General features: G+C 45.4%; 1 protein-coding gene across 1 annotated transcript; it reads right to left on the bottom strand.

Moving 5' to 3' along the window:
- Positions 1-13,951: 13,951 nt before the first annotated feature.
- LOC133747081 (keratin-associated protein 3-1) lies at positions 13,952-14,248 on the bottom strand. Its single transcript, XM_062175228.1, has one exon. The coding sequence runs from the start codon at positions 14,246-14,248 to the stop codon at positions 13,952-13,954; it is 297 nt and encodes a 98-aa protein (XP_062031212.1).
- Between the last annotated feature and the right edge of the window lie 4,987 nt (positions 14,249-19,235).

Below are 19,235 nucleotides of genomic sequence, written 5' to 3'. Positions count from 1 at the left end.
TCCAGTGGGAGACTGAAGGAGAATTGGAGCCCACACTGAGGGCAGCACAGATTCCCTGTGTGGTCCTTGGGAAAGAGCTTCCGATCTCTGGCTCCTGTGGGTATATCATTTGCCTGCTAACTACCTCCAATTAAGTTCAGCTGTGCGGAATTACTTCCCTTTTGAATCAAAAAAAGAGAGAGAGATTTACCACACCTAACCTGGGAGTGTCATCTTTGACACACCCTCAACCCTGAGGAACCAAACCCAGCTCTCAGTCCACACTTATCTCAAGCCTCTAAGGCTCCACCGAAAGCAGACAGTCCACTTAATATAGAGCCATAGCGTAACAAGAAAAAACACCACAGTGAAGAAACCAAATATCTCCAACATGCCATACAACAAACGCAAAAACCGAGGTAACAAGAACAAGGAAGACACTATGACGCCCCCAAATGAAAAAGACACCCCAATTCAAGATTATGAAGATGATGAGATAGAAGAAATGCAAGAAGCGGATCTCAAAAAATTGATAAGAACATTAAGAAGTTCTCAAAAACAAATTCTTGAACTACAGAAATCCTTAGTGGACAAGATAGAAAATCTCTCTCGTGAAAATGAAATATTAAGGAGGAATCAAAATGAAATGAAACAACTAGTGGAACAAGAAACTCTGATAGTGACTAGAAATCATAATGAAATGAAGAGTTCAATAGATCAAATGACAAACACATTAGAGAGCCTTAAAAACAGAATGGGCAAAGCAGAAGAGAGAATATCAGACTTAGAAGACAGAGAACAGGAAAGGAAACGGGCAAACCAAAGAAAAGAAGAAGAAATTAGAAATCTAAAAAATATTGTCGGGAATCTACAGGATACTATTAAAAAACCTAATATTCGGGTTCTAGGAGTTCCTGAAGGCATGGAGAGGAAGAAAGGATTAGAAGGCATTTTCAGTGAGATACTAGCAGAAAATTTCCTAGGTTTGGAGAAGGACAGAGGCATCTTAGTACAGGAAGCTTATAGAACCCCTAATAAACATGACCAAAAGAGATCCTCACCACGACATGTTGTAATCAAACTCACCACAGTGAAACACAAAGAAAAGATCCTAAAATGTGCAAGAGAGAAATGTCAGATTACTCTTAGAGGATCTCCAATTAGACTCACAGCAGACTTCTCATCAGAAACCCTACAAGCTAGAAGGGAATGGCGAGATATAGCCCAGGTACTAAGAGAGAAAAACTGCCAGCCCAGAATATTATATCCTGCAAAGCTCTCATTTGTGAATGAAGGTGAAATTAAGACTTTTCATAGCAAACAGAAACTGAAAGAATTTGTTGCCACTCGTCCAGCCCTGTAAAAGATGCTTAAAGATGTGTTACACACAGAAACACAGAAACATGGTCACCAATATGAAAGAAGGTAAAGGAAGGAAACCTCACCGCAAAAGATCACAGGAAGCTCAATTTCTCTTTGACATAGAATTAAACTCTGATGCTCTGTTAAAGCAATGTGTTAAAGTAAACTAAAAACAAAAAGCAATTCAAATCAATTGGCAATCTACAAAAAGAGTTAAAGATTTTAAAAGCTATTATTAAAATTGCTATATTGGTCTATTATGCTATGTTATATGTGTGTACATATTGTATGTCCACATAGGAAATTTTATTAAGAGTTTTATTTTAAATGGCTTATAGATAAGATTGCCCATAAATTTAAGCTGCTAAAATCAATCAAAGATACATTTTAATTTGTGTGACCTGAATCTGTGTATCATATGTTTTAAACTTGTTGGTAGAAAGAAACTAAAAACATTTTATATGGTTGTGCTTAAGTTTACTGGTTAAACAAACTACACCATGTTAGATATTTAAGAGGTGTGTTCAAATACATGATTCTTAAAATTTATAGAAGGCATTGGACCTTCTGGTAAATGTTTTCTTAAATTGTTATCTAATGGTTGAAACGGTTTGCTAAGTATTCATGTGATATTGCTATTGTCAGCAAGCGATCTAGGACTTGCTCCCTCATTTCTCTATTCTAAGCCCAACTTATTCTTTCATTTCTCTATTCTCTTCAAGGTAGGAAACTAATTCTATTATGAAGGAATCTGTAGGATGCACAATTTAATCTTTAGACCTTATAAAAGAGATGGCTAACATTTTTCTGTAATAGCATAGCCAAAATAAGAACTTAAATAATAATCTCATAGCTTGATTCACTTCGCCATCAGCGAAGTATACAGTAAGTAGAAAAAACCTCCCTTTCAGACCAAAGGGAAAGAAAGTTTTAAAGTGAGAATATAATTTTCCTCATGGGCATTGTCTACCTTAGAAAAACTACTACAGAACATGCCTGTGACTATAGACTTGTAGTTCAGGCCACCGAAGATTAGAGATGGGACATGGGCACTCCCTTGACTTGCATCCTCTGGTCTGCTTTAACACAAACCAGGAGGAAAAGAAAGCTAGGCATCAGAAGCAATGGGTGGCAGGCCTATTAATGGCTGATCTGTACAGTGATCTGCCCTCAAGGAGACCCAACAGGCCAGTCCACTGCAGTGGCTTTCAATGTGGTAAGCCTGGGCTTCAGCAGAAGTCAGCTTGTGAAGAGCCCTGGCAGCTCTGCCAAGAGTTGGATCACTGGAAATGGACCTGCCCTGGAGTCGAAGGATGCCCAGGTCAGAGCCACAGATCTTATTGGCTCTAAGCTGAAAAGCCCTTCACTCAGCCCAACTTCCAAAGTGACCACTGCAGCTGAGGGTATGGTCAAGTAGGGTCAGCAACATTGCAGGCAGAACTGTAAATTTCTTGTTAGAGATGCCCCCTGCCTTTACCTGGCCAGCTCTCCTCCCAGCCCAGCCAAGTAATGAAAGTCAACAGAGTGCCTTCCCCTAGGAGGTTCACACCTCCCTTAGGATGTACCCCATGTGAAGAGATAGATAGGTCTGGGCCTCTTAACTTACAAGGCCTAAAGCCCACCAGATTATTATCAAGCCCCTTCTATCAGGTTCTATTTGCCTCTCAATCAGAAAACTTAATTGTAGCTTAGACAGCACCTTTCTTAGCACATCTAATAATGACTCTGTCCTTTGTTCTAGACCCTGTCTAGCACACTTGGGCCTCATTCCTTTGTAATCATAACCTCTACTCTACCACCAATGGCTCTACTCCCAACCTGTGTGTACTGATGGTCCTCTTCCCCACTTAATGCTGTATAATTGTTTAAACCTGGTTAATGCCACTCTTAGGATCATTGGTTACTATCCTCACTCTGTCTTTTATGACCTTGTCTAAATATGATCAGAGTCGGCAAACTTGGAAGGCTTCCATAGCCTTGGCAACTCATGACGAGAGCCTAGGGTGGTTACTGGCACCATAAACTAGAATGTCAATTTATTGGGTCAACAACAAGAGCCACTGTGCACTTGCTCCTCATGTGGGATCTCTGTCCTTAATGTACTGTACATTTTGATTTAATGCTATAACTAGTACTCAAACAGTATGTTTCACTTTGTGTTTCTATGTGGGTGCAAACTGTTGAAATCTTTATACTAAATTGATCTTCTGTATATAAAGAGAATTGAAAATGAATCTTGATGTGAATGGAAGGGGAGAGGGAGTGGGAGAGGGGAGGGTTGTGGGTGGGAGGGAAGTTATGGGAGGGGGAAGCCATTGTAATCCATAAGCTGTACACTGGAAATTTATATTCATTAAATAAAAGTTAAAAAAAAAAAGAAACTGTCACTGACTCCCTGCTTTGCTTATTTGTTTTTGTATTTTAGATCATCTATTAGATTGTAAGTTTATTTGAGGAATGCCTTATATAATATTTGTCCCCTCAATTGGCCATGGTTTGCCCTAGGTTGGTAGATGGGGTAATTGGACAGGATAGTCTCCAACGTGTAGCATTCTATAATTCCTGCATCTTCACACACCTCCCATGATTTGCACAAAATGATTCATGTAGTAGAATCTAAATTATACAATTTGTTGGATGGCAAATGATTATTGAAGAAATACAAGGTACAGGTTCCTCAGTGAGTTACTGCCGAGAGGACATTATCCAAAACCAATATGCTCTGTTTAAAAGAGAAAAAAAAGCTAATGTAGAAAAAAAGTGGAGAATACTAAAAATAAGTTTCAAAAAGCAGTAAAAACAGTACGAAGAGCTTGTGAGTGCAGTTGGTTTAATTTTGGGTTGAATATTGATATTTGTCATATAGTACATCAAGTAAATAAAACTGAAGGTTAGCATTTCCTAGACATGACACATGACACATGTGACCTTGCTCATCATGTTTTGTTGGCTTAAAACTTCCTCCCCACTCATCCCTGAAGCTTCAGCTCAAATATTGCCTTCACGAACAGACATTAGACAATTATTCCAGATGTTTTGATTCTTGGCTCACATAAAATGTGAGACCTGCCCTTTCATCCATTCTGCTGTGTGGGTGTGGGTGTGGGGTCTTCAAAAACTCCATGGAAAATGCATATTATGAAAAAAAAAAAAACCTATGTATGGTTTCTAAATTTTTTTGCTCCCAAATGTGTCTTGTATTTTTTATTTTTTTGACAGATAGAGATAGACAGAGAGAGAGAGAGAGAGAGACAGAGAGAAAGGTCTTCCTCCCGTTGGTTCACCTCCCAAATGGCCGCCATGGCCGAAGCTGCACTGATCCGAAGCCAGGAACCAGGTGCTTCTTCCTGGTCTCCCACGCTGGTGCAGGCATCCAAGCGCTTGGGCCATCCTCCACTGCCTTCCCGGGCCACAGCAGAGAGCTTGGACTGGAAGAGGAGCAACCGGGACTAGAACTCGGCGCCCATATGGGATGCCGGCGCTGCAGGCGGAGGATTAGCCAAGTGAGCCATGGCGCCGGCCCCATAAATGTGCCTTTTAATTCAATTTTCCAAAAATATTTGGAAGTCCCCTCATATTATACTTTGGCTATTAACATGCTTGTCTTTCTCACTCTAATGGAATAAATTCTCAGAAGTGGGACTGTCTCTTTATCTTGGTTTTCTCTTTCAAGCTCAGGCATCTGCCTGGACTATATAGGCATTTGATAAATGTTTATTGAATTGGGTTAAATTATAGATGAGAATTTTAAAAGGTATTTGCTTATTTTTATAATAATGCTTATAATAGTCATACTTCACTTAAGCAGAGTGACTCATTTAATTCATAAGGTGCTTTAAAGTTGTCAAAAACACTTTTATATTTTGTATTCAAAACTTCACCAGAATGAGGTGAACTATCAGCTCAGGATTTTGGATCCCTTCTGTGAATATTTCGATTTCTAATTGCCAGGTTCTCAGACCTTTTAGGGCCGTATTGAGTTTGTTAGTAAACAAACTAAAATAAGTAGTAAACAAACTAAAATTAGTTTCTGACCTGGGAATTTAAACAATGCTAAGCTTGGAGCCTGTGTATTTTATTATCTGTGCCGTTTTCTGCATATCCCGGGGAGGCCTGTCATTGGAAAGTGTAATTCTGTGGCTATGTTTATGGGTTCATGCTGCATGTGTTAGCAGTAAACACTGCAACAGTATGGGGGTTGGAGGAGTGGTAGAGTTTATTTTAGATTTTCAAAAAGTGTTTATTTATTTTGGGGTCAGCGCTGTGGCATAGTGAGTAAAGCCGCCAACTGCAGTGTCGCATCCCATATGGGTGCCAGTTCAAGTCCCAGCTGCTCCACTTCTGATCCAGCTCTCTGCTATGGCCTGGGAAAGCAGTAGAAGATGGCCCAAGTTCTTGGGCCCCTGCACCCCCGTGGGAGACCTGGAGGAAGCTCCTGGCTCCTGGCTTCTGATCAGCATAGCTCCGGCTATTGCGGCCAATTGGGGAATGAACCAACAGATGGAAGACCTCTCTCTCTCTCTCTGCCTCCCCTCTCCCTGTGTAACTCTGACTTTCAAATAAATAAATAAATCTATCTTTTAAAGAAAGGTGTTTATTTAATTTTTATTTATTTGAAATGCAGGGAAGGGGAAAGAGAGAGAGAGAGAAGAGAGAACAAACTTCCATCTGCTGGTTTACTTCCCATGTGCCTTCAATAACCAGGGCCGGGCCAGACTGAAACCAGGAACCCACATACTTGGGCCATCATCCCCTGTCTTCCCAAGCATCTTATCTGGAACCTGGGTTGGAAGCAGAGTAGCCAGGACTTGAACCAGACAATCCTATGTGGGATGCAGGCAACCCAAACTGCATCTTCACCACACCCACCCTCCTTAATTAGTTTCAAAATACAAAGGACCATGATAGCAATTCTTCCACTTTTCCTTTAAAAAAGTCCTTATTCTTTTTTTTTAATATAAATATTTTATTTGTTTATTTGAGAGAGAAGAGTTACAGACTGAGAGAGGGAGGGAGAGGCAGAGAGAAAGATCTTCATTCTGCTGGTTCACTCTCCAAATGGCTGGAACGGTTGGAGCTGGGCCCATCCAAAGCCAGGAGTTTCTTCCAGGCCTCCCACGCAGGTGCAGGGGCCCAAGGACTTGGGCCATCTTCTACTGCTTTCCCAGGCCATAGCAGAGAGCTGGGTTGGAATAAGAGCAGCCGGGACACAAACCGGTGCCCATATGGGATGCTGGCAGCTCAGGCGGAGGCTTAGCCTACTACACCACAGCGCCAACCCCCAAATCCTTGTTCTACACAGGGACAAGAGCATTTCTGAAAAACTGAAGGCACAGGATCAAAACATTTTCTTCCAGCGCATCCGATTGAAGGCCATTGGCTAAGTAATTTCACTGGCCACTGAAGGCCCTTCGGGCTACTGGGCAAGCTCTTTGAGACGTCGTCAGCTAGCAGCGAGGTGTTTCACACGCACACGGCTGGACGCAGGTGGTGACAGAGATGCTGCTCAGATTGGGAGCAGGGTGGTGGTTGCTGAGCAGCCAAGAGGATGGCACATAGGTGTCGGGAACATAGCATGGTGGAGGGCAGACATCGCAGCAGGTGGGCTGAAGCAGGTGGATCTCATGCGGACAGGTGCTGGGCAGGCAGACTGCACATTGAGTGCGGACATCAGAGGAGCAAATGGTGGTAGCTGGGCCAGTGGGGATGCTGCAGCCTCTTTGGAGACAGGAATCACAGCAAGACATGGTGACAGTGGACTAGGTGGACGTTTTGTTGCAAAGGAAGGTTTTCTTCTACCAAGTTGACGAAGCTGTGCTCCGTGGGTCTTTTATACCCACCTATCTCAGGGAGCAAGGCTTCCCTCCATCAGAGTTTTCCTTGTTGTTGTTTGCATAATCCCACACAAATAACCCGCTGTTTATGTGCCGGCTATGGGATGAGCTCCCTCTCAGGTTTATTTGGTCGTGTTGCTATGTTCGAACGCGCTTCCTGTTGCAGTTTCAAAATGGTCTAAGTGTGGTTCTCCACCTGCTCCATCATGTGTGCACACATCCATGGCTTTCCTGTTTTCTGCCACCTGACTTTCTTCTTACAGGTGAACGCTGCTGAGTGTGAAGACTCAAGAGTGATTTCCCTGAAAGCTAAGAAATGATTCTTCTCAAATATGTACCCAGGGTAGACCTGAGCAGTCAAAACTTGTGGGACTGTGTTGTCTACCAGATTCCCCCTGGTAGGTTTTCACGTAGAGGCATACATGGGGATGGAAGATGTGCCACACGATCTTGCTTGGGTGGGGCAGAGCCTGCTAGATGATTTTCTGTACTGATCTGCTAAGTTCTCCAGGTATAAACATGAATGAGTTGTCCATCTTACAGAAGACTGGTTGTTTTCTTTTTAAAGATTTATTTATTTAGAAGGCAGGGTGATAGAGGGAGAGACGCACAGATCGATCTTCCATTCCCTGATTCGCTTTCCCAATGCCACAACAGCTGGTGCTGGGCCAAGCCAAAGCCAGGAGCCAGGGTCTCTCACGTGGTGCCGTGGGCCCAGCACTTCAGCCATTGTCTGCTGCCCACCAGGAAGCACTAGCGGGAAGGTGGTTCAGAAGCAGAAGAGCAGCAACTGCAGCTGGCGCTCCAGTGTGGGATGCAGGTGCTGTAAAATTCGGCTCAACCTGCTGGGCCACAAGGCCACACTCAACTGTTTCTCTTGCCTGCAAGCACTTAACTCTTTTCTAAGCACTTCTGAGAAAGCAAAAACCAAACCAAACAAACACTAACTCAAATATTCCCTGAAGATGCCTTGGATCACTTCAACTCTGTCTCCTAGTATTTTCTCTTATGGGAATTTTCATAGTACCCACAGGAGAACCTGTCATTTATTGAGTAACTCTGTTATGCCACACACTATGCTGAGTGACTTATAGAAGTTGTTCTCATTTAATGCTTATACAACTCTTGTCATAAGACTGTCATATGAGGAGATATCAAAAAGTTTGGGAAAAAATGGAATTAAAAGAAACATTTTGGTGCAAATTTTTTTTTTGACAGGCAGAGTGGACAATGAGAGAGAGAGAGACAGAGAGAAAGGTCTTCCGTTTTCCGTTGGTTCACCCTCCAATGGCCGCTGCAGCTGGCGCACTGCGCTGATCCGAAGCCAGGAGCCAGGTGCTTCTCCTGGTCTCCCATGCGGGTGCAGGGCCCAAGCACCTTGGCCATCCTCCACTGCACTCCTGGGCTACAGCAGAGAGTTGGCCTGGAAGAGGGGCAACCGGGACAGAATCCGGCACCCTGACCAGGACTAGAACCCGGTGTGCCAGCGCCGCAGGCAGAGGATTAGCCTATTGAGCTGTGGCGCTGGCCACTGCAAAATTTTTGATATCCCTACATGGCTTCTTCGTAATATGCATTGTCCACAAACCATCTGAAGACACCCTCATATGCAAATAGTTGCCTGGCCTCTTCTATCAGACCATGAACTCCCAGAGGACAGGGTCAATGTGCCTTATTTCTTCGTCTCCACTACACCCTTCAGAATATTTTCAAGATTCAATAAGTGCTTGATTTATAGTGAATGGATCTGCTGGCCAGTCTCCTTCATTATCCTCACATCTTAGCTATAGCCACAACATGGTAGCACAGTAGCTCAATTCAAGTGGAAGGAATTGTGAAAAGGTGTCAGGTGCTTAACAGGAAGTGATTATCAGCTTTGGTGGTGGTTTTCAAAAAAAATGGAACAGCAGATCAGGAGTTTGCTTTTCTTAAAAGAAAAAGTTTCCCATGATGTCTGTTGCAGGCGTTTGGGGAGTGAACCAGAGGATGGAAGATCTTTCTCTTTCTGTCTCTGTCTCCCTCTTTATGCCATTCTGCCTTTCAAATAGATGAAAATAAATAAACACTGGGGAAAAAAGAATAAAAGAAGAATGACTTCCTCTGTGATGTTGTACTGCCTAGCTCTCAGCCCTGCCCTGGTATTGGCCACTCCCACCTTTGTGCCTCCGTTGAGCTCCATGTCCAGCGATAACACTGAGCTGCATTTTGTTGTTGTTGTTGTTGTTACGCATGTTGGTTCTTCACACTGGAATGCAGTCACCTTCGAGTCAGGGACACTGTTTTACCCGTCTTGGTTTTCAGTACCTATCTTAGGCACTAGAGGACTGAAACAGCAGGAAAAGGCAAACTGAGGTCATAACAGAAGAGGCAGCTGCCAGCCCCAGAGCTGGAGAATGAAGGAAGAGGTCGGGGCTACTTGAATCTAGAAACTTCGAAGAGTGGGCTTGCAGGGCGAGGCTCTGACTTCTGTGGACTGCCCACTGGAGCTCTTATCGCAGAGGCTCAGTGGAGAGTCCCGCTGGGGGCAAGGGTTGGGCCCCTGCAGGGAGGCATCACCACTCTGTGTTTGCAGGAGGGGGAAAGACACTGGAGACTAGAACCTACCAGATAAAAGACTGTTGCCAAGACAGCAAGACCCCCCCTTCCTTCCCGAGAACTGGCGGTCTCCTCGTGGTGCCCTCTGTGAGTGGAAAATCAGTCATTCCCCATCACCGGGAAGCAGAGCATGAAGCGGTGAGCTCAGAGGTTGAGAATCAGCACACGCTGCTCTAAGTGCTGTACAGGTTTTAATTAATTGAATTGCCACTGAATTTTTATGAGATGTGTACTGTTTATAATCTTATTTAACAGCTAGTCACATAAAAAAGCCAGAGAGTCTTTCAGAGTCCAATCTCTAGACCACCTTGTAGGAGGCATTGTTAGGACTGTGTGCCAACCACACATTGTCGCAAGATTAGTAGCAGGTAAGGTTTGGTGAGAACCACTCTGCCCGATTTTTGAGGGTCCTGAGAGCCACAGTGAAGGGTTTAGCTTTGATTCAGCCTAGTGTTTTTGAACGTTCAATGTAAACAATACTCATACAAGGTCAGGGTCATGGTCTGACGGGGGTGTCCTTCAGGTAGATGGAAGGAAGCAGATGAATTTGACTCAGAGTCAACCAGGAGGCCATGGCTGTGATGGAGATCTGGCTTAGCCAAGATCGATGAAAATAAGTCTGGATACTAGGAACAATTTGAATGGAAAATGAAATACAAGCCTTGGTTTTTTAAATCCTATTATCAGTGATTCACTTCAAGGGCAGTTTGTTTTACCTCGGTCTGGTTTACTGAAGCTCATCAGAAAATTGAAAATGTGTTTGAGTCGTCAAACGCTCCACCTTTCAATTCAAGGTTAATGACCCAGCCAGTAATCTTCCTGTGCTGGCATTGCTGGTCAGGATTTAAAGTCTGCCTTTCAAATAGATGGTATGTTCTCACCTTAGAAACAGAAATAGTTTTTCCTGTAATCATTGTAAATACTCATTTTGTCTTACACTATAATCTCCCTCAGGGAAGGCTGAGTTACTGTGTACAATTCAATATGCAGCTTGCCGGAACGTCGTGTGGCCTGGCCTTGCCAAGGCTACTGCAGGCAGGACTGGAAATTCAGTGGCTCTATAGCAGGCTCATTTTTCGGTTGATAATCTCCTATGGCCAGTAGATGATGTTATAAATATCCAAATGGCCCTTGGCAGAATAGAGATAGAGTGATCACACTTCCTTCATGTGCGCCTTGCCGCACGGGAGGTAAAAGCTTTAGTGTAGTGGAGAGAGAAAGGACTTTGGGTTCAGGAAGTTTTAGGTTTAAGTTCTCTGTCACTTATGACTTATGTAACTTTTGCAGTAACTTACTCTTTCAGCCTCAGCAGCCTACAAAATGGGAAGAATCAAGGTCGCCATCTGTTAGCTATCTCTGTCCATAAAACACCTGCGACAGTCAACCCATGTTTGCTGTTATTCATGAAACCAGTAAAAATAGCAACGTGGAATGGAGTAGGTTGATGCCATGGAGCGCTTGTTAGAATGCTGCTGGATGATTTAGAACCGAAGAATGTTTTTTTATTTAGATTCATTTTTTTTGACAGGCAGAGTGGACAGTGAGAGAGAGAGAGAGAAAGGTCTTCCTTTGCCGTTGGTCCACCCCTCAATGGCCATTGTGGCCGGCGCACCGCGCTGATCCGAAGCCAGGAGTCAGGAGCTTCTCCTGGTCTCCCATGCGGGTGCAGGGCCCAAGCACCTGGGCCATCCTCCACTGCACTCCTGAGCTACAGCAGAGAGCTGGCCTGGAAGAGGGGCAACTGGGACAGAATCCAGTGCCCCGACTGGGACTAGAACCCGGGGTGCCAGCGCCGCAGGCGGAGGATTAGGTTATTGAGCCACGGCACCGGCCTCAGATTTGTTTTATTTATTAGAAGGGCATAGTTACAGAGAGAGAGGGAGGAAGGGAAGGGGAGAGAGAGAGACAGATTTTCCTTCGGCTGGTTCACTCCCTAAATGGCTGCAATTGCCAGGGCTGGGCCAGGCCAAAGCCCATAGCCTGGAACTCCATCCAGGTCTTCCACGTGGGTGGCAGGGGCCCAGGCACCTGGGCCATCTTCTGCTGCATGTCCCAGGCACATTAGCTGGCAGCTGGATTGGAAATGGAGCAGCCAAGAGTTGAACCAGCATCACAGGTGGTGGCTTAATCCACTGTGCCACAACACTGGCCCTAGAACCGTAGAATGTTGAACTGAGAGCATGTGTGGCAGTGATCTGACTGACCCACTGTACTGCTTGGGGTCACAGGGGGTAGGTAGTCTTTAACCAGCTAAGGGCCCGTGAATACCAAAGGCCCACAGTGCTAATAATAGGATGCTTACAGTCATTTTCTGTATTAACAAGAGAGGCTGAGCATTTACCCATCATACGGAAACTCCTCTGCTTTTGACTAGAAAATGGGTGACTTGAAATGCTAACAATGTTTCTCCTACCTTAATCCTGAATTCTCTTGAGTGCCTATGAAAGTATTGATGAAGAAAATGAATGCATTCATAAATCTTTATTCAAGGAAGTCAATTGGGAAAGAGACATCTTTCAAGAACTGGAATGAAGCCTTTTTGTGAGCAAGTGGGCACTGCTGGGCAGCAGTGGTGAGAGGGCCTCAGGAGGCACCGGTCGGTGCGGCAGACACTGCGGGTTCTTCTTTCTGGGTCATTTGATTCTCACGGTTCTCCTGTGGCCTAAGCAGGGCCGACAGTAAGGACAAGGAAACCAAGGCTAGAGACAGGAGACTCCTGTAATGGAGAGGAACTTGAAGCCGAGAGAGAAGCAACCGATCACAAATACCAAGGCAAGTCCAAGAAAATACACGTCTAGCCTGCACTTCTGGTACTTTCTGTAGAAGCTGTATTGTTTGGATTTTCCAGGAATGACTAAGTAGTTACAATAAGAGATTTGTTCCAAGAGGAATAGTGTGTTTTTGCTCTTATATTTGTGTAACAATTTCTGGTGGGTAGAAAATACTTTACCGTGACCTACTATTTGAAGTGGAGTCCCATGACATGCCGTGTGTCACGGGGATGAGTAGACTTAGACGCATGGTGATGACTCACGGAAACCAGTGTGTGAGCTGGAAATATTTAATAAATACTAGTATTCATTCAAAGGTGATTTTTCTGAAAGGGAGCATATAAGGAAAGAATATACACCTGAATATTTGTCAAAGTTGCCTTGCGTTTCTGAGCTTGAGGTTTCATTTGGTTTTCATTTCCTAAGGGAATACAAATTATTTTTACATGGCACTAGTGATTAATTTGTTTAATAAATTAAGGAAGAAATAAAAATCAACATCAGAACCAATGGAAACTAAGTTAAAAACTTTTTAAACATTATCTTAACATGTGCTTGGCATAGTGGGTACCTTCAAAAATCATTGTATAAAAATTTCACAAAGCCCACTAAAATTTTCAGTCTTCAACTTATCGCAGAGAACTAGTGTCTCATTTTTCACTAAATTCCACCACAATAGCTCTCATTCTGCTGGGGAAAATACTGAGTAGTATGATAACCTTCTGTTGAGTTTTTGTTTGTTTGTTTGTTTTTTTACAGGCAGAGTGGATAGTGAGAGAGAGAGAGAGACAGAGAGAAAGGTCTTCCTTTTTGCCGTTGGTTCACCCCAATGGCCGCTGCGGCCGGCACATCGTGCTGATCCGAAGCCAGGAGCCAGGTGCTTCTCCTGGTCTCCCATGCGGGTGCAGGGCCCAAGGACTTGGGCCATCCTCCACTGCCATCCCGGGCCATAGCAGAGAGCTGGCCTGGAAGAGGGGCAACCGGGATAGAATCCGGCGCCCCTACTGGGACTAGAACCCGGTGTGCCGGCGCCGCAAGGCGGAGGATTAGCCTGTTAAGCCACAGCGCCGGCCCGAGTTTTAAGTAGGCATTCTGTTTTCCCTATGAAGGGACATGGAGGGAAATAACCACAAGACAATGCTTTGTATCTGCTAAACAAGAATGAAGTTTATTAACGAATGCCCAAAAGGGCTATTTCTCAAAAAGCAGTGAAATAGCCTAACGGATAGAAATGAGGTCTTCAGCTGTACCCAGAGGAGCAAAGAATTAAGAAGTTGAGCAATTTTGTTGCAAGCATGGCCCCAGGAATTGGAACTGATTTATCCATGGTGAAGGCAGAAGCGGGCGCTGAAGCCCCGACAGCGCGGAGCACATTTGGGCATTCATTTCCCTGTGCGGAGACCTGGCTGGTTAACAGCGGGGCTCACAGGGGTTCTCACAGCCGGGCTGGACGTAGGTGGTCAGGTTGATGCCACTGAGCCCGGGAGTTGGGTGGCGAGAGTCCAGCAGCCAGCAGGATGGCACATAGATTTCAGGCTCACAGCAGGGTGGAGGGCAGGGGTCGCAGCAGGTGGGCTGAAGGAGGCTGATCTCATGGGGGCAGGTGCTGGGCAGGCAGACTCCGCAGCGGCAGCATTTGTCAGAGGAGCAGATGGTGGTGGCGGGGCCGGTGGGGACGCTGCAGCAGCGGGCAACACAGCAAGCCATGGCGTGGGGAGTCGGGTTTTTGCTGGGTTGAAAGGAGAGATGTCTTGGTGTCTCAATGCTTCTCTCTCCTGGTCTGGCTCTTATATACCCACCTCCCTGCGCGTCGGCCTATTAGCCAGATTTTTTCCCCTGATGTTTCAGTTTATAGCTATCTCCATAAAAACCATCTAATTACTTAAGTGTTTATTACCTCGGATACACTCCTTACCTCATAAAAGGGATTTAGGTTGTTTTGTTGTCGAATTAGGACTCTTCAGACTGGCCAGGTGTCATCGCACGGAGAGCTTCGTGCCAGCCTTCAAAGGCGCCACGTCACTGTCTCCTACCATTACCTGTCGGTAATGACGGCTTGGCATGTGGCTATCTGCAGATCTTCCCCATGCTTTTCTGTCTACTTTTCAGATGAAGAGTTTGCAGGCTTTGCGAATGCTGTTCCACCAGCAACCAGAGATTCAATGTGATAACGTAGGCCCTCTGGCTGAAAAAGTGATTCAGGTTTTAGATTTATTCTTTGTGGCTCCAAGAGGCTGAATGAAGACAAATGGCTGGGATCTATCGAGGATTAGATTTTGGACAATAACATGGCAGGGACACAGAGGCGGGGGTCAGCACCTGAGCGGGTGACAGTGCCTGATGCCCCTTGAATGCCCTCCAGCCGTGTTGTGAGCTAGAATGTTCTATGACCAGCAGATTGTTGTGTTAGGCTGGGGGGGTGGGCAGCACAGAATTTCCCAGGGTGAGTTCTATGAGCACCTGTTCCAAAGGACTTGAAGGACTTCCCTGATAACTAAGTTTGGAAACTATCTCATTCTTCATTGGTGGGCCTCTTCAAGCCCTTAATGTGCTAAGATACTCTGTGACTTTTTTTTAAAGATTTATTTATTTATTTATTTATTTACTTGAAAGGCAGAGTTACAGAGAGGCAGAGAGAGAGAGAAAGAGAGTGTCTTTCATTCATTGGTTCACTCCCCAAATGGCCTCAACTGCTAGAGCTGGCCCAATCAGCAGCCAGGAGCCTGGAGCTTCTTCTGGGTCTCCCATGTGGGTGCAGGGGCCCGAGGACTTGGGCCATCTTCCACTGCTTTCCCAGGCCATAGCAGAGAGCTGGATCAGAAGTGGAGCAGCTGGGACTCAAACCAGTGCCCATATGGGATGCCAGCAAGGTGGCGACTTCACCCGCTGCACCACAGTGCCAGCCCCTGCTCTGTGACTTTTTACTGAAGGTATGCAGCGAGTGTTTTTCTCCAAATTTACTTGACCAGGGACTCTGGTCAGTTTCACAGATGAGCTTCATAGTTTAGTGTTGTCTGGAGCACACATGGGGAGATTTAGCAAAACCTTACAGGTTCTGTTGTCTGGGAGAAAAAGAGACACTTTCAAGTTATAGTGAAACAACTAAAACCTTAATCATATGTTGAAACAGAGAAAGTTGTAAAACCTAGTATGAGGTTTTAGAATTGCTTTAGAGCAGGATAAATACTACACTGATAAAAAAAAAAAAAAACAAAACCCTAGAAACCCCTTACTTTGAAAGGCTTAAAAGCATGTACGTATTTTCTTTACTCATCTTTAGATAAAGTGGCACAAGTTCTAAAGTAAAAAAGTTGTGCAATGTGGGAGTCAGAGAGGAAAGAGATGCAAATCAACAAGATAGTGGATCAAATGAAGTGCTCTCAGGACTCTGCTTTCATTTTAGCGTCCTCTTACGGGGCTCATCTTGTGGGTTTGGATCAGGGTGCTGGAATTCCCTTATCTCTTAGACAAACACTCATTGACTGGACACCTGTTGCAGGTCAGACATGCACAAAGAGGCAGCTAGGTTTCTGCCCTGGTGGAGGTCATGGGCAAGAAGGGGTGCAGAGTAGCAAAGTGGCCAAGGATGCTTGGGGGATGCATATTCAGATCTGACAGGTGCGGTGTGGGCGCGTAGAGGGGCAGCCCCCAGCTTTACCTGGAAGGTGTAGGGAGAACTTCACAAGAAGGGAACATTTTGGGGGGTCTGGATTGGTGAACAGGGGCTTAGCAAGTAGAAAGGGAATCTTTGCAAGTGAAATAGAAAAAGAAAATGCCTGATGTGTTCACGGTATGATAAAAAGTGCTGATGGGTTTAGGCCAGATCTGGGTCTCCTAGGACAGAGGGTTTGGAGGGGAAGGATGAGAAGTGAAGGTGCCAAGGTGGCTTCATGCCACAGTAGAAGAATTCGTACCTTGCCTGGTATCCTAAATTCAGGAGTTTGAACTTTACGGGCAGTGGGCATCAGTGGAAGGTTTTTGAACAGATGTGTCATGACTGGATTTATATTTGGGACAGATACTATAGTCTCTGCTTTTTATTTTTTGTATTAAATCTTTATTGTACCTAATCAATTTATAGTATTGCCTGTTTTTTGAGATTTATTTATTTATTTGAAAGACAGAGCCACCAAAAGAGAAGAAGAGAGGGAGAGATATCATCCATCTGCTGGTTCACTTCCCAAATGTCTGCAGCAGCCAGGGCTGGGCCAGGCCGAAGCCAAGAGGCAAGGAGTCCATCGTGGTCTCCCACATGGGTGGCTGGGACCCAACACTTAGACCATCCTCTGCTGCCTTCCCAGGTGCATTAGCAGGGAGCTGGATTGGAAGCAGAGCAGCCAGGACTCGAATGAGCACTCTGATGTGGGATGGGGCATTGTAAGCAGTCCACAGCTCCGGCCCCAGGTACTATACTGTGGTCTTTGAGTGGAGGCTCATCATCACCACCATCATCACTGGACCTTAGATACTGTGCTGAGTGCTTTCTATGTGGTATCATGCGATTCTTACAGCAAGCCTATGACGTGTGCAACGTCATTGTCCTCACCATTTGGACAGGTGAGGAACCTGTGGCGTAGTGAGATGAAGTAACTCATTAGTGAGTGTCTGGCACTTTGAAGCCAAGCAGTGTGACAGCATTCCGTGCTCTTAACGACTGTACCTTATCCCTTATTGGTGGTGGTGGTGTTCTGACGAGGGTGAGGGAGACCCTGAGGATGAGCTGAGCCTAGGGTTGGTAGGAAAGGCCTTGGATCATAGGGGTATGGATTTCAGAGGGAAAACACTGACCTGAGTGTGGGGCTGCAGACACAGGCCAGGAGGCTGGGCACGGTGGCTGGGAGCTGCTCGGGGGCTGTGTCCAAATGGTGATATTTTTGTGGGCATAGAAAAGAGGGACATGTGGAGAATTTCCCACTGTAGCATCACTGTTTGGGGCCTGCCCTCTGGATATATGTCAATTTCTGTAACTAAACTAGTGTTCTTGTCCTGAACATAAGACGGACACTAATCCCCCACTAGGACTTAGCATCTGTTGAAGGTATTCCATGTGCCAGGCAGAGTGCTACAACTTGGTGCGCATCTTCTTCTCCGTGTCTTACCACTCCATAAGCTCAGGACTGTTGATCAGCCCGTTTCCCAGATGATAAAACTGAGAGGGATACTAAGTAAAGAGTCTGAAGTCACATAGCTGGGGAGACGGCTCATCCAACAGCACTAGCTCACGCTTGCAAATGAAACCCGTGTTTCTGTGGCATGAAGTTTTATCTCTGTTTATTTTTTTCATTAATAATGAAATTCAGCAAGATGCTCAGCACTGTGACAGGTGCTAGGCATACAGCAGTAAACATCTGATAAGATCCTTGTTGTTAAAGTGTCTGTGGCAGTGGGGAAAACAGACAATAAAACCCAAACAAACAGGTACACGAGAACTTTGAGCAGCAGCAAGTGCCGAAGGGGACGAAGCAGGGGACTGTGTCAGAAAGACAGAGTGCTGGTCGTGTGGGCAGAGCTCTGCTCTGGGGTGGTCAGTGTGGGCTTCGCCCAATACTGGCAGGCGCCAGGCCATGGAGAGTCTCCTAGTTGTTCTACAGAGTTTGGGTTTCATTCCAAGGGCACTGAGAATCCACCGGCTTATTGAAAGCAGGGAGCGACAGGATATGATTTGTATCCTAAGGAAAATGAATCGTGGCGACACGCAGAACTAGAAGGTGGTCCAGGGAGAGGGTGAACAGTGACATCAGTGGGTGCTTGACTGGTAATAGGTAGTAGGGCTGGCAGATGTTTTTGGAAGGGGAGATGGGAGGGCCAGGACCAGGTGTAGGTCTCAGATTGGCTCACAGGTGAGAGAGACTGAGGGAGGGTAGGGGCTGTCATTGAGTTCACTTTGAACCCACAGAGAGTGAGTGAGCGAGTGAGCAGCCTGTATCCCACGCCAGGGGTCAGGGCTAGAAATGAAGATCCTGGAGGTGCCAGCATGAAGTAGCACCTTGACAGTAGGGACTCTATTTTGGAGAACCTGAGACTCCATTCTGGGAAGGTGCCCCCCCAACACCATGAGACTCTGGTCTGAAACTATGATCTAAAACAGTTGAACAATAACAGTCCACTACATCACACTTGGCAGAGCACAGAAACCCCCAGCATGATCGCTCAAGCTTGGAAGTGGGTAGGCTACACCTGGGTTAATGATAAAAATGTAATTTGTCTATGTCCTACATATGATTAAAACCAATACCTGGATTAATGTCAAGATTATAATTGGAATTGTAACTGGTATTGTCAAGATTATAATTGATACTAGTTTCGCATAGGTTTTAGGTCAGCTTGACCCTGGTAACCATGTATTCCCCTTGATCCTAGCAACCATGAATTCCCCTCCCGATTTTGTGGTTTTTGCCTTTATAAACCCTGTTGCTTTGGGCTTCAGGGTCGAGAGTTCTTTAGGGCATGAGCCCACTCTTCACCGCCGGCAATAAAGGACCATCAACTTTTATCAATGTGTGGAGCTCCTTTGTTTGCACTCGCTCAGGTACAACAAGCACACAGGTGAACATTCTACGTAGCGGGGCGCTCCTGGATTGACGGTCACTTTTGTGTGTGTGAGGCACACTTTGCCATGAGCCTCTTTGTGCCTGACGAGCCTCCATCTCCCATCCACACGGTGGATCTGGGGGTCGCCATTGGGAAAGCCCTC

This window comes from Lepus europaeus, chromosome 18 (assembly GCF_033115175.1).
Source record: "Lepus europaeus isolate LE1 chromosome 18, mLepTim1.pri, whole genome shotgun sequence".
In the NCBI taxonomy this organism is placed as follows: domain Eukaryota; kingdom Metazoa; phylum Chordata; class Mammalia; order Lagomorpha; family Leporidae; genus Lepus; species Lepus europaeus.
This window is presented reverse-complemented; position numbering and strand designations above follow the sequence as displayed.